The 22,832-nt window shown below is 42.9% G+C and overlaps 1 protein-coding gene across 1 annotated transcript in view; it reads right to left on the reverse strand.

Moving 5' to 3' along the window:
- Positions 1 to 2,160: 2,160 nt before the first annotated feature.
- Positions 2,161 to 22,832, reverse strand: part of LOC129092723 (ankyrin-3-like) — a 96,257-nt gene continuing 75,585 nt past the window's right edge. Inside the window, exons 43-52 of the mRNA XM_054600741.1 lie at positions 14,450 to 21,700; positions 13,471 to 13,545; positions 13,103 to 13,234; positions 12,607 to 12,750; positions 8,852 to 10,247; positions 8,503 to 8,665; positions 7,685 to 7,768; positions 7,434 to 7,547; positions 6,279 to 6,370; positions 2,161 to 3,868 (exon numbers count right to left, since the gene is read on the reverse strand). Coding sequence (XP_054456716.1) covers positions 6,299 to 6,370; positions 7,434 to 7,547; positions 7,685 to 7,768; positions 8,503 to 8,665; positions 8,852 to 10,247; positions 12,607 to 12,750; positions 13,103 to 13,234; positions 13,471 to 13,545; positions 14,450 to 21,700 — 9,431 coding nt within the window. The 3' untranslated portion in view covers positions 2,161 to 3,868; positions 6,279 to 6,298. The remainder of the gene's footprint in view (positions 3,869 to 6,278; positions 6,371 to 7,433; positions 7,548 to 7,684; positions 7,769 to 8,502; positions 8,666 to 8,851; positions 10,248 to 12,606; positions 12,751 to 13,102; positions 13,235 to 13,470; positions 13,546 to 14,449; positions 21,701 to 22,832) is intronic.

Here is a 22,832-nt window from a genome sequence, read left to right on the forward strand (position 1 = left end):
CCTTCATAGATTAGTGTTTCTCTTTCTCTTTCTCTTTGTGTGAGTGTGTGCTTGAGAGTTTTATTTAAATGGTTTTATTTAAACTGTGGCAAGTCCTAAATGCATTTACAGTACCAGTCAAAAGTTTGGACACACCTTCTCATTCAATGGTTTTCTTTATTTTTATTTTTATTTTTTTCTACATTGTAGATTAATTACTAAACTATAGGTATTCACCAGTACAGTACCAGTCAAAAGTTTGGAGAATCTAAAATATAAAACATATTCTGGTTTGTTGAGCATTTGTTTGTTTACCACATAATTCCATATGTGTTCCTTCATAGTTTGGATGTCTTCAATATTAATCTACAATGTAGGAAAAAAAAAAAAAAAAAAAAAAACATTGAATGAGAAGGTGTGTCCAAACTTTTGACTGGTACTGTATCTTAGTACTACCCTGAGCCTTCCACTTAGCACTTATTGTATTCATATTAGTTTGTTGCACTTATTGTATTCCTATTAGTTTGTTTCTGCACTGTACTTTTGCTCTGGTTTATGCTCTTAGATGCTTGTTTAAGAAAGGAGATGCACTTATGACTTCTGGTGACTAGTAGTTCTCTTGAATACCTACAGTACCAGTCAAAAGTTTGGACACACCTTCTCATTCAATGGTTTTTCTTTATTTTTATCTTTATTTTTTTCTACATTGTAGATTAATATTGAAGACATCCAAACTATAGGTATTCACCAGTACAGTACCAGTCAAACGTTTGGACACACCTTCTCATTCAACTACTTTGAAGAATCTTAAAATATAAAACATATTCTGGTTTGTTGAGCATTTGTTTGTTTACCACATAATTCCATATGTGTTCCTTCATAGTTTGGATGTCCAAACTTTTGACTGGTACTGTACTGGTGAATACCTATGTTGAATACACTTATTGTAAGTCGCTTTGGATAAAAGCGTCTGCTAAATGACTGTAATGTAATGTAATCTTTATTCAAAGCACCACAAGAGGGCTGATCTTGCTGTTGGAATATTTGCAATGTACAGTACCAGTCAAAAGTTTGGACACACCTTCTCATTCAACTACTTTGAAGAATCTAAAATATAAAACATATTCTGGTTTGTTGAGCATGTGTTTGTTTACCACATAATTCCATATGTGTTCCTTCATAGTTTGGATGTCTTCAATATTAATCTACAATGTAGAAAGAAAAACCATTGAATGAGAAGGTGTCCAAACTTTTGACAGGTACTGTATAATAAATAATAAGTAGGTTGAAGAGCATTTCTCTGCTATGTTCCACCACTAAGAACAGACTACAATGATCCACTGGACAGTACCACTTGAACAAATATTTTCTTAGTAACTAGTACAATAGTAACAACAAATTAGTCATCATCTGCATAAGAAATCAATTTAAAGTGGGATATGAATAGAATAAATCAGACATGTGAGAGGCAAGACTGCTTTGAAATAATGTTTTTTTTAATTTGTTGTGGGGCGGCTGTGGCTCAGGAGTTAGAGGGATTATCCTCTAATCAGGGTTGGTGGTTCAATCCCCAGCTCCTCCCGTCGACATGACAAAGTGTGCTCAGGCTTTGTAAATGCAGTCCATTTATCACTTATTCAATATAATTTAGCAATATATCCTCATGGGGCACTCTTGTTTCCTGTCCCCCACAAGGCGGTCCAAACATAGAAACAAGCAGCCCTGGAGATTTTTTGCTCAAGGACACTCTGGTGGGGACTGGAGGCAGCACTCAATTCTGGATGACATTGGTTACATAATAAAAAAAAATGTTCAAGGACACAAAGACAAGTCAAGAAACAATTGTATTGCGAAATCAATGCATTTTTATTTTTTTTCATTTTTAGGTTGATTTTTTTTTTAAAGACGTCTGAAACATTTGTGGTGGCATCGTTGCTGCTATAGCCTCTAAAAGACCTTGAATAACCAAAGTGCTAGAATAGTTACATTTCAATGGCTTCACTCTGTTAGTAAGAATTGTACATCAAAAAATCTGCTCAGGTGAAAACACATATCAAACAAAATTGACAGTTCAACCATATCAAAGGATCTTCTACCCCGATTGACACAGTAGTATTAGGGGATGTGGTACAGCACCCTACCTGACTTCCTTTACAATCCCCCCCACCCCCCCTCCCCAAAATAAAAGTCACATAGTTTTCATGTCCACAGCATAGACATACTGAGCCATCGCACCAGTAGAACACCACACTTGAACTACATGGGCATCTAATGAAAAACCAATACAAAGATAATTCCCTAATGTAATGTTAACTAAAAAAATTTCGACACTGCATATACAGACTCTCAAGCCTAGAAAGATCACACGGTTTCAGAGTTTAACACAATTTATTTAATGCTTAAATAATTGTTTTTGACCATCCAGTGTTTTTGTCATACAATATGCTATTCAGAGCTACAATCAAATAATGTCTTTATGTGCCCCTAATGTGAGTAGGTTTTTAAATTAAGGAAATACTTCACCAAAAAAAAAAGAAATCCAAAATGAAATGCCCCAGTTTTCCTTTAATGCCACAGCAGCCGTTAGAAAACCAAATCGACACACTGCTAAAATGATTACAAACATTCTAACAGTGTACAGAGACTCCTACACCTTATAGCCAATACGCACAATACAGTTATAATTTTACAGCGAGCCAGCCTACTAGCAGTACATTCAGATTATTTCGTTCTTGTAGCAGAAGCCGCCCTCCGGTTTTACATAGACAGACAAGACATCACACCCCCAACAAGCTATTCAACTCTTTTTCATCCTCGTCCCAACATGATAAATGTTTTAATGGTATTGTTTTTCAAATTCAAAGTATAAAATCGGTGACCAATGTTAGGGCTATATGTGCACACAGATAAAGGGGTTTATTTGTCATTTGAATACAGTGTTTGCAAACTTGTAAAAGTTGTACTTAAAATAATGTGAACAGCATGCATGGAAATATGAGTACTCTGAAAGGCTGCAGTTTGTAGGATTACATCCATTCCCACTTTGGGAATTTACTGAAATTTGATTTTTCTGGAAATTTCCTCTGTTAAAATCAAATCAGTTTTTTTTTTGTTTCATGTACAAACATTATACCTGCTCTAATAGTTAATTATACAAGAACCTGTGAAGTTACACTCAAATCTTTAAAAGTGGAACCGTTTCAATAAGTTTTGAAAGCACTTGAAAAGGTTACTCTCCTCAGTGCGTTCTCAACCACTAGTTTACGCTTTATTAAGAATTTTACACATTGTAATTTTATATACAGAAAACAGCTTTTGTGTTAGTATAAGTTTTAAAAAGGAAGAAAAAAATAATCCCAAAACAATTTACATCCTGACAACAATGGTCTCAAGAAAAAACTATAAGGCGAGTGTTGAAGTTGGATCAGAAGTGTTCCATTAGATTTTTTTTGTGTTATTGTGTCGTACTTCATTCTTTCCACCCACCATGTGGATTGAGCTCTTGTGCCATCTTTGGTCACACTTACACCCTGTGTGTGTTTGTCGGTAATGGAGTCTTTTATCGTTGTCACAACAAATGATGCTCCTCAAACCAAAGCTCTCACAACACCGGTGGACCGATGGCACGTATCGTTTCACACAAAGCAGGAAGCAGAATCATTGTCCGCGGGTCCGACACAGTCAGAAGGCCAGAACCTCCCGGTCCTTTCGTTGACAGGAAGTGAGTTTTTCATGCTCATGCGTAAGTCGGAAGGGTCAACTCCTCTCACGTGAAAACCGTTTGTTTGAAGCAGATAGTCGCAGACTGGACCCTGAAGTCGTCACACTGGAGCTCTCCAGCACTCTGAACACTTGTTCCCAAGAAACATCTAACTTTGTTCCTGAACATCTGTAACACACAAAACAGTACATCACTTATTGAAGCACATTTAATGTAATTAGTTTATAGATTACAATTAACAGGAGTAATATTGAATGCCCCATATTTCCTTATATCTACCATTCTACATTATTTTTAAATTAAATAGTATCTTTATATACATATTAAATTCCATTCAAAGGGTGAAACCTTTCTCTCATTTTTTTGTGAAAGCACAAAAACTGTCACGATCTTTCACTCCTTTGAATGACAAATTGTCAACATGTTAACAAGACCTGATGGTCCGTGGGTTGTTATAGTGATCTCTGTTACCATAGAAACTCTTTTTCCAGGCTTCACAATAGTGCCACATTATTTCTGAGTCAGTTTTGTACAGATGGAATGATTCACCGCAAACACAACGCACGGGTGAACAGCAGAAGGGATTAACAGTCTGGCCAGTGGGATAACAAACTCTTTTTGGATGCTACAATGAGGTTGTGAGTTGGGGGATTTAGTGGACAAAAACAGGCATGGAGGGTATCAGTGGGGTAATATAATGCTGAGGTGTGTACCGCCCGTCAGCCCTGTTCCCTGTTCCCTGTTCACACACACTCAGTGAACACAGAGGGCAGAAACGTTGCCAGGGGATAACCAAGCTCAGACATCAGTCAGCCTTTTTTCCTTTTGACTCTGTCTGACAGTGAGACAGAACCACTATCTAGGGAACAGTAAATTAAAGGGATGGTTTGACGTTTTGCTTTCTTGAGATCAATATCACTCTCATGTCTGTGATCAGGTACAGAGCTGGTGCCAGGAGGAGATTAGCGAGGAACAATGAATCAGCTAGCTTGGCTCTGTCCAAAGATAGAAAATACAACTACCAGCACCTCTACAGCTTGCTCATTAACGCAATGTATCTTGTTTGGTTAATACCATGGACATATTATAAGAACTGGATACCGGACCTCAAGATAGAACATATTCAGTCCAATGAGTGCCTGGAGCATACTCCATAAAAGTTTCCTATCTTCCAGGTTTGCGGTCCACTGAATATGCTCAGTAGTGTTTATCCTGCCAGGCCCCACCTGGGAAACTGCTGCTCTGTTACAATTTAAGGACGTCACAGAATTTAAAATGCTTTTCTCAACAAATATTAAACCTCCATGGATAAAATATTATATAACAAAAAAAATGTCTTAATTGACCTTGTTTGCAGTTCGAAGTGTCCTGTCAACAGTTTTACAGACGTCTCTTTTACAATAGCGTTCTGAAAGGATGATGTCATTTTGTAGGCCTGCCCCTAAAATTAGCATGTTGTGTTCGGCAAGATAAGCTGCACAAATGAACACCACTATTATGATTTTTGAAGCATGAAGTAACTACACCAAGGTTGCATGAGTATAAACACCACGATGCTGTAAAGGTGGCCTAGTCGGCTTGATGACATGTTTTGCAGTCTCATTTAACCACCAGGTTAAATGCACAAAAAAAAGCAACAGGCTTTTTAAGACACGTAAAAAGCTTGAAAATTCACTATATCGTAGAACAAGACGTTAAAATAATCTTAAACTAGTGTTTACCACAGACCTTATTTCATGCATCTAAACAAAAGTCCATTCAAAAAATGTATTGACTTTGAAACACAGGAACCTGAAGTGCAACATGTTAACTCATTTCTGGGTTTTAGGACTCATTCCTGCAGCTGTCTATGGGGAAAACACTTTTGTGCAATACTGCGAGTGGCCACTGGGTAAAATTAGAAGGGTGGCTGAGCGGCGGCTCTGTATCCAGCTCTTATTATTAATCCATAGTTAGTACACACATAAAGGTGAAAATGACTTTTTCTCAGTTTTAGGTGACGTTTCGTGCTGTAAGAATGTTTAGACCAACAACAGTGTATCCAACTTTCCGGCACTTCTGTGCAGCATATTCAGTGGTTGCTTGGCAACCTCACTTTGTGTGACGTCATGTCTCCTGGAAGTGACTGCGCACAGGTGTTGTTAATCAAGAAACAGTTGCAGCACGTAACTCCCCCTTAAACCACAAATGCTTTAACATTACTGTTTGTGTACGAGAGGCAATAAGCAGTGACGGTAGGCGTATTTCTGAAATTTGGAGAGATTCAAGCAAGAAGAAAAAAAAAGCCAATAAGCATAATTTCCATAATGTTGAATCATTCATTTCAAGGGGAGTTTACAGAGTGAGTGTGCACCGAAGTGAGTAGAGTTTGAATAGAGTACAACTAAATAGTACCAGAGTATAATAGTGCTGAATGTTTTAAAGAAGAGAACTTGGGAAATCGCCCAAAATTGGAGCAGGCATGAATGATCATATGGAAAAAGAATCCAACGTAAAGAATAATGTACAGATACAAACTGCACACAGATTGATTCATACTATACACACATATTATGCTTATAGTGTTACAGCACTGTACCTGGTAGAGCACAACCATCCCTATGAGTGGAGCTTTTTATCCCCTGATCTTCTGTCATCCTTTCTCCTGCTATTCCTCGACCCTTCTCCTTGCTAGAAAACACAAACACACACAGAAATGTAGTTGAGACGTTGTATTCTTATCTTTAGATAGGAGGAAAACAACCCAACACACAAACCTGGAACACCAAACTGAGACAAAGGAGAAAGCAAAACTCCACACACTGTAGGAAAAGCAATCAGAAACTTGCACATGTTAGTAGTAGCTGAATTGTTAGGAATATTATTAGGACCCAAACCACACAGCAACCAGATCTGGAGGAAGAGAGGTTATATTAATATGGAAAGAGTTAGAAACAGAAGAGGCAGATTGTATCTTCACAGCAGAGTCACGGCACTCATTAGTCATGTTGTTGACTAATCGGTTAAACACTCACTAAAAGAACATTAAAACCACACAGTCAGGAGCCGAGTCAGCATCGCCTTTGTTACGCAAACACAATAGACACCACACAGTGTCAAAACACAACATGCGAGAATGCACTTCAAATGGCTGCCTTTACGTTTATTTCTGGTTTTGCCCAGAAGACAGATCATGATGAGAGTTATCCCAGACCAGTTAATCCAGTGTTAATTCAATATTTCACCAAGAGGAAAACATGATCAACTCTAACTGGTCCTGTTTTTGACTTCTTTGTTTGACTTAAAGCTGCACTCAAACAGCAGCAAGATGTTAAAATACAGTGCCTGAAAATCACATGTGGTATTAACAAAGTGTGCTTCTTTAGAGGCAGTATTTCTTTCTCAACCTCTTTAACCCCGATTTCCCCTCTTACGGCCCTCTTTAAAGCTTTAAAGTTAGGAAAAGTATTTATTCACATGCATTACAATATTTATTCCGTATCTGCTTGTTCCAGCACTTCGGTGTAGCTATAAGCAATTTTTCTTCACTATTACAACCCTAAGTGTGTGGTTTAGGCTGTTAAAATAGTGTTTTTTTTATCATTTAGTCTTGCCCTTTGCAGCTTTAAGTCTAACTTTTGTATTATCTGTTAACCTTCCACCAGTTATGTTCTCCCAACTCCTGATCCAGCTATCCCAACCAGATTAAACCTTGAACCCAGTAACACAGGTAAACGGTTTTCTTCATGCCAACCTCTGACCCGTCTTCCGGCAGAGGGGTGCTGTGATGAAGGTCTCGGTGCCACCTGTCACCTCCTTGGTTTTCTGGTGTGGGAGTAGAAACCCGCCGAATAACCTTCCTGATTACCTGGCGTGCAAGAAGGATGTCAACAAAGGGAGAAAAGATCTGATTGAGTCTGCTTTCATAAAAACAAACTCCTCCCTGTGATAGTTTCTTCTCAGAGCTGAATGAGAAATGGATTAGTTATATAAGTTATACGTTACTTTTCTACTGACGAGGTTACCGTCGTGGTCCATATAGTGTTCCTCGGTCACAGACTCGCCTGGGATATTCTTTGCTTGTTCTCCCTGCAAGCGTTTGTGGTTAGCACATGAATAAAAGCTCATAAATGGCCGATTGGAACGTGAAAAATCCTTTAACCATCACCACACCGAAACATTACCTCAAGAGAGAACGTCCATGTCAGAAAGAGGCTGAACACTACGTTAGTTTTCAACCAGCCAATCTAAACCCCTTCAGCTGTGACGGGTTGAATAGTCATGTACACAAACATGACTATCCCATCATCTATAAACTATCAGTACACCAAGCCACACCACTAGAATGCACACCAGGCTGAGCGGTCTAAACCAAACCAAACCAAAGCTCAGCTCAGCCTCTGCTCCGGGGTTCGGGGTACCTTTAAAATGAGACGGCGTCTGAAGATTCTGGTGGTTACAGTCTGTTCTTCCTCTGAACCGGAATCTACACTAACACGCTGCGAGGAAGGTTTTGTAAGACCATTACACAAACACATGGAGGGAGTCAGGAGGAGAAAGCAGCAAGAAAATGTGTAGTTAGTTGAGACATTTTGTTGATGTCCTTAATTCACGCTAACTCCACGGTTGGCTGTATCAAAAAAAGGAGAAACCTGGAATAAAACACTGAAGGTTATGTTTCTTCAGCGAAACCTATACCATAGGTTTAGATGCGTCTCCTGCAATAACAATAAAATATAGTGCTTTTTGCAGCTGCCAATAATTATGTTCTACACTGTTATAATGACTGTTTAAGGTTTTTTTAATTGGTTAATTCTTGTTACCTGGACTTTTTTCTCCGATACTAGTTTTCCCTCTTCCTTTCTGCCATTCGATGATTCCGATGAGCGGTCCTGAGGTGAGTGCTTTGAGTTCTTGCCGTTCTGTCGGGACCTCCCTGATTCGCCCCTAGACGAGGAAGTGACGGAGTCACTGGAGTTCTCTTGGCTGTCGATGAAGAAACACAGAGTTAGGGTTGTAGCAGGATAAAGTGAAGAACTGACAATTGTTTGAGAAGATTTCTGTAATAGATGCACAAGAAAAAACAGCAGATTTCCAATTCAGGTTTACAAAATTGTTTTGTCATTCTGGGAGGGATTCTGCTTGAAGCCTAAAGTTGTTTAATACTTTTACCTTTCCCGCCTGTCGAGCAGGTCTGAGCTGACGCTGCGGCCTGGCGTTGGTGGTTCCACATTGACGCTGGATGTATCACTGTGCCAACCTGAAAGTGAACAAACTTCTTTTTCTGCCTGTTCAACCTCATCAAGAACCTCCTGAACATTGGCCTCGGTCGTCTCTTTGTCCTCCTCCTTCTCCTCTGAGCCTTCTTCTATCTCCACCTCCTCCAACAGAGATGCCTCTTCGTTGTCTCCGTTTCCCTCCTCTTCCTCCTCATTGGATTCAGACTCACTGGGCTGACGTTCCCCAAGTGCCTCAACCCAGGCCTGAGGGGAGACGGGAGCAACGGCTGGTTCCTCGGCCGCCGGGTCCCCTTCTGATGTCTCACAAATATCTCTTTCACTGCCACACCCTTCTTCATCTTTAAACTGCAGTGGTCCATCTTCAACTTTTTGAACCTCAGCTGCTTCAGTAATACCCTTTTCGACAGCCTCTGCCTCTATTGTGATACAACCTTTTTCCACTTCATGCCCAGTTTCTATCAGATTATGCTGCTCCTCTGACAGATTCTGCACCTCCTCCACCTCTGCCCCCATATTCCCATCATTTATCACATCTTTCTCTTTCTCTCCAAACCCCTCCATCTGTTCCTTTAAAATGTCATTCTCCTCTGCCAGTGGGGACCTATCTTTTGTTATCATCTCACATTTTCTTTCCACATTTTTAATCAAGTCCTGCTCTACCCACTTTTCCACAAATCCATTTCCCTTCGCTAACTCTGCTGCAACCATCTCAACAACCTTCTCTATTTCCTCTGTCACTTCCTTTTCACTTCCTTTAAAACATAAATCCTCTTGTGCTCCATCGGGGGAACCCATCTGCACTCCTCCATCTCCTATTTGTAGTCTGTCGGGCGACGAAGGGGTTATCGATGATACTGATGAGAGTGAAGGGGAAGATGTGGTGTAAGCCATGTCGATGTCTAACTCACACATCGCAGGGAGGGAGAGTGACTTGGGCTTGTGGCTCGACTCCATTTCTTGACAAGACCTGTCCTCCTCCTCGCTCAAAAGCAGCTCGTCGTTCAGAGCGATGTGGGGTTTAATGACCTTGGGAGGAATAGGATCAGGGAGCACAAAGACTGGGACTGGCAGACTCAGCTCACAGGGTCTGGGGGGGCTCCTAGGGGGGCTGTCCGGCTCTCTGCTACCTGGCTCTATCTCCGGGCTCCAGGGCAGGGGCTGAGGCTGGGAGTCAGCCAGCAAAGGGGTGTCTGGTTCTGGGTAATGGTGGTGCTGCTGGTGGTGGGCAAGGGAAGGGTTGGGGGTGACGGGGAGTTCGGGCACCAAGAAGTTGGGGTCAGAGTGAAGTGCGGCGGGGGACTGCAGCTCCGCTAGAATGCTCTGATAATCTGCAGGTGACAGGATGACAAATGTAGAGACAAACAAACACACCGAAGCATGCCACAAAGGAATATAAAACACCGAAAAAACACACACACCCCCTAACACATACACCGTTGACGATGGCACAGTGGTTGAAGTGTAAAGCATGTATCCAGACAACCACTAGCTAAGATAGTGATATGCAGAAGCTAAGGCAGTATGACAAACCAATATCAAACATAGGCAGTAAAATGTAATAAATATATACGATTCATTTTAATGTATATGTTGGAAAATGCCATATTTAACACAATTAAAAATCATGTTTAAGATGTATAAAGAAGTGTATTCTAATTGACAGTAATCATAAAAGCAATGTCATGTTTATCAGTAGTTGGTTTTCAGTTATGGTGAGGTAAGACATTGACAGTGGGACACATTAGTGACGTAAGGCCATATTAATGGCGTAGCGTGGGAGTGTAAGCTATTAATATTTGCCAGGGTGTTCTGTTACATGCTCACATGAGACAGTTGATAGATGAGAGATGTGAGAGAAGAAAAAGGATAGAGCATACTAAATCAATATTTCCGTTGTAGATGGGTCAACGGGGGGTGGAGGTGGGGAGATGGATGGTGCACAAGTACACTGGCAAGAAGGACAGGGAGACAGGGAGCGGAGAGGAGGGGAGGAAGGAGTTGGGCTTGGACAACGGGACCCAGATGCAGAGAAGGAAGGGAGAGTAGACAAGGAGAGAGGGGAGACAGGGCGAGAGGAGGAGGCCAGCTGGGTCACTAGAGACTCTTTACTTGGAGACAAGGTGACAGAAGGTGATGCCATGCATGAGGGTGAGGAGAAGATGGGAGGAACAGGTGTGAGGAGGGGTTCAGATTGGCTAGGGGCAAAAGAGGAGGTTACGAGGGTGAGGTTGGCGGGCGTGGTTGCTGTTATAGAGGGTGCAGTAGTATGACAGGACGGCTCAGAGGTAGATTGGGATAATGTTGGAGAGGAGGAGTTTGGTTCAGCTCGTAAACGGTTGGGAGTCGGAGTGATGAGTGTGGGGGAGGCGGGGACAGACGTTGGAGAGCACGGAACTGAAGAAGGAATGGCTGAGTTAGCAGCAGGTGAGGGAGGTAAAGGTGGGGTGATGAGGGGGATTGGGGACGACGGTTGGGGCGAGACAGGGAGGGCAGGGCACTGGTGGATGAGGCACGGGGGAGGAGGGGAGAGGACGTTGAACTCTGTTGGTTTGAATAGCGCCGGAGGTGCCAAGTCTTTGAGCGAAATGGAGGACTCGTAACTCGGAGAGCGGCGGAGGGATAAGGAGCGGCGGGGAAGTGCTGCAGTGGGTGTAAGGGGAGAGGGTGGGGTGGTCGGGGTCGTAGATGGACAGAAGGGGCCGGGTGTCTGCAGGATGAAGGCACCTTGAGTGGTTCTGGGAGTTAAGGGGATAATCACGCAAACTATAGGAAAGGAATATGTCGAGATGTATGCAGAAGAGATAAAAAAGAGACAAAAAGTGAATTGAAGAGGGAGGAAGAAAACATAAATGTGAAACATGCTGGCACAAGAAGACAGTGAATTATGTCATTTAAGGGTGGAGGAGGAGGCATATGAGGGATGGATGAGGACAGGGCAACACATGACTCTTAATTATTAAGAGCTGTTATGTGCTGTTATCAGCAGTAGATGCTGCTGTGGGGAGGTAATGGGAGGCAGGAGGAGGAGGAGGAGGAGGAGGAGGAGGAGGCAGTCTGGAGAGATTCTATCCAAGGAAGGCTCAGAGGAACTGGAGGAGAACTAGGAGAACTGAACTAAACCAACAGAGAAAGCAGACTCTACAGGGTTAAATAATTTCTACTTAAGTCAGATGTATTTGGAAAAAAAGCATTTAAAGTACTACGTAGTATGCAGCATGCACTTAGGATAGGATTTTAACAGTGGATATTGCTCATTTGTGACAACTGGAAACACAATTCTGATTTGTAGAGGAGTATTCACCCTGAGCATGACCTGATGGTGATTAATTCTATAGAAGCCAATTCAAAATTGACATCATTTTAATAATTTAATAAGTGCAAGGGTTTAAGTGCTATCAAAAGCATGGCTATAATTTAATAAATTGAATGAATGGAAGAGCAAGACATTTTAATTGAAAGTAGAATACTATTATCATTTTTATGGCAAGTAAATTGTTAAGCATGAAATTCAGGAATGCATTTGGGGAACATTGGGAGCCAGTTGTCCAAACAAACTCCAAATCTGACTATTTATCAGCTTCTCTAGAGATTTGAACCAGGACTATAAACATGTGATCCATGCATTCGCACAACAAAAAAAGGTAGCAGGGAGAGGTAAGAGGTCAGCTAGACGGAGCTAAACTTTACCATCAGCCTGATCCCGGAAAACAGCGTTATCATCGGCAAAACATCTCGTGCCTGAAATGTTACCATAGTCAAATATTGGGCCCTCCAGTAAAGTCACAATATCCATCCGATTGACTTTGGTCAGCACTGAGGTTAAGGCATCCGCTGCGGAAAAAAAATACAAAAAAATGCATTAAGACACCTGGAAATGTAAATTAAACAAGGTTTGTAATTATGAGCAGAACTGCTTTGTCCAATTTAGCAATAAGCCTAAATGTAAGCATCTCTCCCAGGTTGATGCTTAAAGATTAGAGAGTAAAAATAGAGACAGAAAGAGAGTATTAACAGAAAGACAGACAGACTAAGATGGACTACACAGACATTAGAAGTTTGTCTTCTCAAGGTGATTTACTTTTTAATCATTAATCAAGAGAAGAAAGACTGAAGAGAGCGAGAAAGAGATACACAGAGGAGAAAAGGAGAGAGAAAAGTTTTTCAGATGTAAAAATAGTCTTACTTGTGGCGTTTTTTCCTTCCCGACTGACCCATTTCTTAAGTAGCATGAAGCTCTGGGCTGTCAGAGAGTTGGGGTTCTCTAGCCTGACGTGGTTGATCTCATCCACCGTGAAGTTCATCTCCCGAGCCAACTCTGTGATGAGGAACAGATAGCAGCTCAGAACTGTTCTAACTTTAATGTAGATTGTATTTATATTGCAAGCACACAGACTGCAGAGGGTGGCATTGATAGCCAGCATATATTCTTTGTTAGTTACTCAGTTAGCCTGAAGATGGCAGTAAATAACAGGGTTTGAGACAAAAGAGTGAACATTTTGTAGAGGCGGATTAAAGAGAGAGAAAAACGATGCAATGCAGAATGTTTTTCACCTGTCCAACTGAGTCCCAGGTGATCGGCAACGATAGCCATGCGCAGGTCTGTTCGCTCACAAGGACTCTGGGGACCTGAGGAGATAGAGGACAATGACTCATCAATACCATTCACATTCTGCTCTCCCTATACACTTATGTTAGAGAGAAATAAACACGTACATAATTGTCCTTTTCTGGCCACTTGTTCATCAGAATTAACAACATTAACTAAGGTTGTGTTCAAAATATTTATATTACAATTTTTTGCATATTAGTGTAATAAGGTTTTAATAAAAGTTCAATTATTTCCCCAGGATGGCAAGAAAAGGATATTTTACACTAGATACATTATGGGCAACTTAAATATGTTCATAGAGTAAGTGGTGCTCTGTGACTGTTTGTGGTATGTATCCTCTAAGCAGGCAGTAACTGTCATGAGAATCACACAAAACAAAGCATAACATGACTCTCAACAACAGACTCATTGCTCTACAAATCTAGGGTGGAAAGATCTTTGATAGGATCTAAAATGTCAACATGCGAAGACGCTTTTTGTGTGTTCTTTGCCAACACTAGTCAGCTTAAATGACAACTGATAGCATGAAGAAATTCTGTAAGAACAAACTACAACAATAACTTGGTAGCGAACCCGCACAGACAAACAGACAGACAGACCAGGGAGTCAAAAAAGGCACTGGTTGTGCCAGTGGACCAGTCACTACTACTGGCATGCTCAATCTACTATTCAGAGGTTTTAAAGGGTTGAAAGGGGGGAAACAGAGAAAAGAGAATCTTGCAACAAGGACAATACAGTACACAGTACATCAATGACAAAAAAATAAATTTAAATGACAGCTACTGTTCTGAAGAGAATATGTAAACACGCCACAGGCATTCCAGTCAATCCATTAAACGATCACAACGATGTCATGCAACTAAAAGTGAAATATATAAATATATAGATGTATTTTAAACATAGTGTGAAAGTTTTACAAACTAGGCTTGATCTCCGCGATGGGAGGCGTTCGAGACCCTGTGAGTCCCTGACTGCCCTCCTTCCCACCAGTCCGCCTACTCCTCCTGCTCCTCTCACTGCCGGAGGCCCTGTCCGTCGTCGCCACCTTTGCCCTTACGGACGCGGCCCCGGCCTCAGCCCTCGAACCTCTACCAGACCTGGATGAGCGGGAGGGCTGGGAGGGCTGGGAGGGCTGGGAAGGCTGGGAGGCGTCCGACAGAGAGGTGCTCCGGGAGGTGCTGTCTTCCTCCGACTGCTCTGTCTGCGTCTTTTTCTCCTCGTCTGACAGGCGGTCCACCAACTTTAGCGTCTCCCCGCTAATGCCTTTAAAGTATTCGATGGTGCGCTTACAAACCTCACTAGGGTTCTCCTGTCTCTCCTTTCTACATGCTCCCTCAATTTTGACATTGCTGACCTGATGTCTATCCTTCAATGGTAGCCGTGTGGGCAACTGTATGGCTGCTCTCCCTGTGTCCAATGCCCTGGTTGGCTGTGAGGTGACCTGAACTGAAACAAGTGAGCTAGCTGCGGCAGCAGGGCTGCTCTTTTTAACATCCTTGATTGGTATTCTAGACCTGGGTTCTACTTTGGCAATGGCTGGCTCTCGTCTCTTCCTGACCTCAACCTTCACTGTTTGTTTGGGCTTCTGTTTGCCTATGGCTGTTCCCTGCGTGTGAAATGACCAACCTGATGCTTTAACTGGAAGCCTCGACTTTGGCTGCTTCACTTCACTCTCTTTGACTGTTTCACTTTTCTGCTCCTGCACTTGACTGCTGTTGTGTACTTCCACTCTCTCTTCTACATCCCTACAGCACAGTGTTTCTATCCTGCTAGCTTTTTGAAGAGTGGGCTCAGAGGAGGACTGCAAATTAAACACCACACTACCACATTGAATGTAGTTGGCCTGAACGCTGGAGGACTCAAGGTTATTGTTGTTGTTGCAGTTTTCAGAAGGGTAATCTCTTGTCTCTAACTTGGGCTCAGTGATTCTGCTAGTCTGGCTCTCTGTACCCTGACCTTCTATACTGATGTATTCTGGCACCATCTGACCCTCTGACATCTCAGCTTTACAATCGGTGAGATCCCCCGAGTCTTTTTTCACAGTTATGGAGGCAGCTATGCCCATCTTAATAGGAGTGCGTAATTTGGGATCAACCTTAGAGGCTGTGATTGTGCATGAGGAGGCGGTCTCAGCTATGGCTTCACAGGTCGGGGCATCAGTACCGGTATAGCCAGTGTCAATGCCAGGCTGTGCAGTGCTGGATTTTGCTGTTGTTGCTGCTGGTGTTGTTGGTGTTGTGCTGCTGTCTGTGGTAGTATCTATAACCTTCACATCTACTGTGGCCCTCTCCCCTGACTGAGAGGAAACTACCCCCAGGATCTTGCCCCCTCTCCCCTTTTCCCCTGTTTTAGGGTCAGAGGAATGCTCACCAATCTGGAAAAACTGAAGCCTCTCTTCAACAAAGTCCCGCTTGCTCATGTCAATAGCACCACTGCGGGTCATCTCAAACATCTTCCCTTCGTGGAAAGGGAAGGGGTTAGGCTCACTAGTCGGTGTGCTCTCATCAGTCGGTGTTCGAGCGGGGGTTGTGTCAGGTGTTGTAGCCTGTGATTTGTCCTCCACCGATAAACCAAAGGGCTTGGGGTCCTCATCTTTTGTTTTGGAGTCAAAAACGCCATCATTATCACCCCCTTTGGTTGACCAGGGGTCAAAGTCCAGGCCTTTGGTGGCAACAGTTTTAAAGGTTGAATTCAGCTCCTCTTCAAGTTGGTAGCCAAAGTAGTTGTCTGCAAAGGTCTGCCTATCTGGATGTCTTCCTTCAAGGGTATAATCTTTCTCATCTCCACTGGCTGAGGATGTGTTGGTTTTAGTCTTTCCATTATCCCCCCCTTCCTCACATTTCTCTTCCTCTATCACTTCAAGCTTGGACTGACTAAATGAGCGGTCGGTTGTTTTCCCATCATTGGACAGACTAGATGTTTTAGGGTCCTCGCTCAGTCCGTCATCCTCATCCTGAAGGTCATACCCATCTAAAGAGTCAACTTCAGTAGCATCTGTGTCATGGGAGAACTCAGCAGTGGATGCTATGGAGCAGTCAGTGACTGACTGGTCATTGCCATTTTGGTCAAAGTCAGCATCCTCCTCCTTAACTACACCATTGATCTCAGACTCCCTATCATCGTTTTTCTCAGATTCTTGGGGCTTTGAGAGGTTCTCTCCCTCTTCTTTCATTTTGAAAGTGTACTTTTTGACAGGGATGGGATGGAAGACGGACTCATCATCACTGGAGTCGCTGTTATCAGCTCCAGGGGGAATAGGGGATGGAGGCTGGACCCTGATGATAGGCTCGGCCAAGAGGTGCCTATCGTGCTCCTCTTGGAGGTTCACCTCAATCATCTCCGTCTCTGCCTCAGAAGAAGCACAAGAGCCCTTTTTCTCAGGGTCGGACTGCTCTGCCTCTAAGGGAGGAGGAGGTGGAAACTCTATGTAAGCCACTCGTTTACCCCTTGACTTCTGTCTCTCTGTGTCCTGTTTTCTACTGTGATTTTCTGAGGAAGCTGGCTTCGATTTTTCCTTCAAGGGCCCCTTGTAGATGAAGGTCTTCCCTTCTTCTTCCTCAGACTCCTCTAGGATAGGGCTTGGCATGCCAGGCATGAAGCCTATCACAGAGTCTGGTGTTCTTGAGGCCAGACTCACTTCCTCTGAGCTGGGGGTCTCAGGGGTAACAGGACTTTTCCCAGAGCTGTCCAGGAAAGTTACTTGTTCTAGAGTGTCATCTTCTGGACTTCCCTGAGGAGATGGAGACTGCTTTTGCTTGACAGTGTAAAATGCACCCCTAGTCTCATGCACTGTCCTACTCTCATGGCTTACTATCTTTTTGTACGTTCCCAGCTGCCCAGAGGCCGTTTCTTTTTCATACTGCTGTCCCACTTCGATGCTAACATACACAGGTAGGGGTTTAATATCTTTGAAACCCTCTGTGACAACTACAGGAGTTAATTCATCCAAATACTCAGCTTGGTCACTATCAACACCATTACACACAACATTCAACAGGCTACCGTCTGATGAGTCTGTGGATTTTCCTAGTGATGATCCACGAGTAGACTTGTTGGATTCAGAGCTACTGTTTAACCGATTTCTAGCTAAAGTAGGTATATGAGACCCTGTCTTCTCATGGGGTTCAACAGAGGAATCTAGTTTTAAAGTGGTGGATTTGTGATTTTCTGAGAAATTAGATGGCTTTCTTATAGGAATTTGTGATTCCGAGTTTTTTTTTAGACTATCATTGCTATTTGGACTTTCTCGGACAACAAATTCTGTGTAGATTATTTTCTTGGTGGTTTCTTGTCTTTGTGAATCACTATCCTTTATAGAATCATGAATTAAAGCCTGAGATAATGTGGGAGATTGGGGTTTATAGTTCCCGTAGTCTTGGCTCTCCCATGTTTTGAAAAACTTTTTCTCTTCCTGATCTTTTCCACTGGTCTCATGCTTGGGTGAGAACTTGTTTGATTCACTATCTGGACGTCTTCTCTGGTTTCCTGGACTGTCTGGAATTTTTGGAATGTCTGGACCAGCAAACACTTGATACACAGGTAGCTTACTTTCCTGGAGTTTCCTGATAGGAGGATTTGAATTTTGGCCACCCTGAGAACTCCTTTCTTGCCTTTGAGCCTCTTGTTCAAACTTTAGCCTCACTGCACTGACTTTGGAGGAAGACATTTGAAAGGGTTTAGGGCTTTCACCTGTGCTTCCCTGTGAATTAGTATCTCCTTGTTTTCTTGGCTCTGAATCGCTGTACTGCAGCAATACTCTCCTCTCTGGACTGCTGGGCAAACTTGCACATTTCCTGTCACTGGAGCTGAACCTGTCTCTAAGCCTTTCTCTACTCCACTCTTCCCCACTACCTCCATTTCTATACGCTGACCTCTCTGGACTGCTGTGTGTAGAACTGGGCCCGGATCGTGATTCTCTGAAGTCTGGTCTTCGAGATTTCTTTTCTGGAGACGAGAGCTCATCATCTAGCTGTTCTGTTTTATCACGAAAGAATTGAGATACCTCACTGAGTTTTTCCTCTGCCTCCTTAACAGTCCTGTCCACTCTGTCCTCATACATAAGCTGTTCTCTTTCTTTACTCTGTGTGTCATCTGACACACGCATCCAAACTGATTGTTTTGGGCTACCAGGCTCAGACGAATACTGCAAAAGTGTCAGTTTGTCAAAGTTATCATCAACATTGGCCATTCTTCCAGATTTGTCAAACACATTTCTCGTCGACCTAAAGACATACTCTGTCCTCGGTCCGCCTGGTCTACCCTCACTGTGACTGCTTCTGTCTGGTGAGTGGAAGCGAGACCTATCCCTCAGATATTCCTCTGTGTCAGAATGAGACTGGTCAAATTTCTCAGAGAGTAGCATTTTCTCTGCAAAATTATAAGATTCTCCCCTAAGCTCTGACGCTTCGTCCTCATTGTACTCTACAGATTGCTGGCTGAGTAGCTTCAGTGTTTTGTAAGAGTCATCTGCCATGAGCTGGGCTGAACTAGGGCGACTGTCTTCCTCTTGTGACATGGGTGTGTTCACTCTTGGGGAGTCAAGGTACACTGGAAGTGATTCCTCGGGCTCCTCCTCTTCCTGTCTATTCCCTGGGTAGTAATACATTTCTTTCTCTGCATGGTTTTTTGTCTCTCTGATGATGACCTCTGTTGGTTCTGTTTTATTGCCTTTTTCAATGTGAACCTCAATTATTCTTTCAACCTTTGGTTTGGAGTTGATGTCCTCGAGGACTCTTTGTGATGTTTCCTCATTGCCTGACTTGTGTTCAAACAGTCCAGCCAGCTCTCTAGAAGGGTCTTTGCCTGACTGAAAAGCCTTCATTATATCATGCACAGACATAGTTTCCTCACACCTCTCCGATGCTGCTTCTTTGCCAGGCGGTTTGTGGTACACCATCCTGGTGGTGGTAGTGATGTGAGTCTCCTCCTTTACCCTCATCCCTTTCCCCATTGGATCCTCATCAGGGCTGACTTTTATTGAATAGCATTTATTCTGATCTGGAGTTGATGTAGCTTGATGCCCTCTAGAATCTGAATCAATATATCTGACAGGATGTGCATCCTCCATTGCAGGTTGTTTGTTATCCTCTGGGGGCTCATAGCTCCTGATGACATGAACAACCTCAGTCCTAGTTTCAGTGATTACTGGGGGAACTGGGATATCCTGAAAAAGAGCCTTGGGGCCCATGCCCTCAGCACTCTGAGGAGCAGAGGGTGTCCTTTCACTCCGGGTCTCAAAGCCACTGTCTGAGAGGGGGCTTTTATCCTGTTCATGTGAGATATCATCAGGGGAGTCAAGCACAGTGTCTGCACCAAAAAGCGCATCTGCTACTCTACTGATCTCTTTGTCTGAAGATGATGAGCGCATGTTTGTTGGAGGCATTTTGAGCTTGTGCTCCTGAACTGCTATCGTAGGTTTAAGGACACGTTTCTGCTTCTCCTTGCCCTCTCCTTCTCTCTTTCCCTCATCTGCTTTATGTTTTGTGTCGTGTATTTTGGCGAAAGAGCTGCTCCCAACATCATTGGCCAGGTAGTCCACCACTTTGGAGAGATTGAAATCTCTATCTGGTATTGTTTTGGATTTGGCTTGAGGAACCACAGTCTCATATCTTGGTGGATAGCTCCAGTTGCTTGGTGGTTGTTCGACTTGTACTTTTGAGAAGTGTATGTCATCCAAAGAACCTCTTGAAAGGGCGACCCTACCATCCTTCACAGCGTCTTTGGTAAGGATTTCGCTCACTTTTACCAAATCTTGTTTTACTTTCTCCACAATTCTATATGGCTCCTCGTCCTCTATCTTAGCCTCTTTCGAAGAATCAGACTGAAATCCTTTATTGGCTGTTGAATTTGGGTCCGTCTGCAAAATGGCTGACATTCGTATCAAGTCCTCTTTCATTTCAGCTACATCTTTTAGAATCTCTTGGCTGGATGACAGTGGCGATGTGGTGTTCGATTTGAGGCCAGCAGGAAAATGAGGCGCTTTGATCGGGGAGAGAGTTCTGGCAAAGGAAGACTGCATCTGAGCATTCACCTCAACGGGCACTGTCTTTCGCGGGGACAGAAGGGCAGCAGCTGACTTGGACACCTCAGGTAACCTTTTAAACTGGGTCTCAGGTAGCACATTAATAACAGAGTACACTGGAACAGTCATTGTACTGGATGTTACAGCAGTGGCGGGGTTAGGAGGGGATCTCAGAGAGGGGTAAAGGGAATTAGAAGCTGATGATCGAATGGACTGGTATGAGGAGGATGCTGAAGAGGACAAGGACTTCAAGGTGCCATAGCCTGCAGAACAAGAATTGAATGTTTTTTCAACCTCATCAAAGGCTGCATTGACACTTGTAGTCGCAGCGTTGGTGGTTGCTTGTATTCTCTCTTGAAGACTGCTTGCGAGAAGAGATGTTGGGGATGAAGAGCGGTACTGTGTAGGCGACACAGTTCCATTGATCAGAGCTGCAGCACTTGGAGGGTTGTTGGATTTAAGTGGTGACGAAAGTGAAGAGAACAGGTTTCTTGCAGGGCCAGGGACATCTGAGGCAAAGGTACGCACAGAGGAGAGACCAGGGACTGTTTTTATGGGTGAGGAGGAAGATCCTGTGCCACAAGAGCCCCCCATTACAGTCTTGTATGGAAGGGGTGAACTGAACATACTCAGAGATTTGGGAGAGGTTGGAGGGGTCATGCTTATCGATGTTCTCTCAAGAAGAGGGCTTCCTCCTCCAGAGACAGTTATAGGGGAGGTCCTAGCAGACAATGCTGCCAGTCCTTTCATGGATATAGAATCTGGGGTGCCTCGACCTGGCGAGGCCAGGGGACTGGGGCTGACCTGCACTGGGTACTGGGCTTGCTGGACTACCGTTTTTATAGGAGAGGAGATTGTTCTGTAGGATCGGATGGGAGAGGCCATGTCACTAACTGACTTTACGGGAGAGGCAGGTGATCCGGGGATGTTGGTCTTGATGGGGGAGGCCGAGTTGATGGACCAGACAGACTTTAATGGAGAGGCAGAGGGCGTGTTGGATGACGAACTGGAGAGGGAGCCAAACCCAGACTTGGCTTGGCCAGTGACGGCGACAGGAACAGGCGACCACGCCTGATAAGATCTCGTTGAAAAGACAGGTTTGTGAGGGTAGCCAGAAGGCTGTGTTCTCGGCGAGCTTCGATCAGTTGTTTCTTCAACAATAATTTAAATCAAAAGCAATAAGGAAATGAACATAAAATGTAACGGAAATAAATTGAAACAAAACATAAAAACCAGAAAGAGAAATTTGAGTCAGTCAGAAACAGCATATTCACAGCAGCAAGACAAAGTTCAACACAGGAATTGTAAGAAAGGCCCCTAGTTAAAAACCCAGGATGATATGGCAAATGATGGTCTAAAATATGTGACTGGTGACAAAATACACCCGATAGAGAACAGAGCATGTATTGGAACAAAATGCTTGACATGTGGTAGACTTGACAAAAAATGACATGATAACCAAAATTCACAATTCCATTGACTTTTGATGTGCTTAATCTATTTGCCTCCTTGCAACAGTGCCTTTTACTGTACATGTATGATTGACATGTGTTCATTTGGTTCATTTTCAATGCCAGAGATGACCCCACAAGTGTATACCATTAATGAAAAAAAAAAATCACTGTAGTTGTTTGGTCTAAAATATGAGGTTGCACTTTACAAAAAAGTAACAGTAAATCAGCCATTCATGCCTGTCCAGCATGACCTGCAATTTAAGTCATATTTGAATTGTCTCCGTTTTCAGTTAAGTCAACATTTCTTAAGATATAACTATTAATATATTATAAATCTCATCAAATCATTGGTAACAAGATATTTCTTTAAGAAAAGACTCGGATGGATGAGGCTGGGTGATAAAACAAAACACAAACAGTATCTCAGAATTTGTACACTTCTGTGTTATACTATGCATTCTGAAAACTGCCCCTAAAATGCTTGTTATAGCATAGTCTAAATGAAGGGGACTCAAGTTAATGTAAAGTGCAACCTGTTACCACATTAATATACACAGCCGCACACAATCATAAAGCCAATAAGAGTGAAATGGCCACTAAAAAAATGAGAACAATTCAAAATAATATTTTATTCAACATGAATCAAAACATTTTTGGTTGAAATGATAAATGAACAGACAGACATTGATTCCCAGTGTTTCCACACATGTGAAATAACAGAACAAGTGAAACAGGGAGACTTTTTGTCAACATGGAGTGGGTAAGCGAAGCGTGACACACAATAAACCATGCAAATGTTTGATGAACGACAGATGTTTGAAAAGTATGT

Source organism: Anoplopoma fimbria, chromosome 6 (assembly GCF_027596085.1).
Source record: "Anoplopoma fimbria isolate UVic2021 breed Golden Eagle Sablefish chromosome 6, Afim_UVic_2022, whole genome shotgun sequence".
Lineage (NCBI taxonomy): Eukaryota > Metazoa > Chordata > Actinopteri > Perciformes > Anoplopomatidae > Anoplopoma > Anoplopoma fimbria.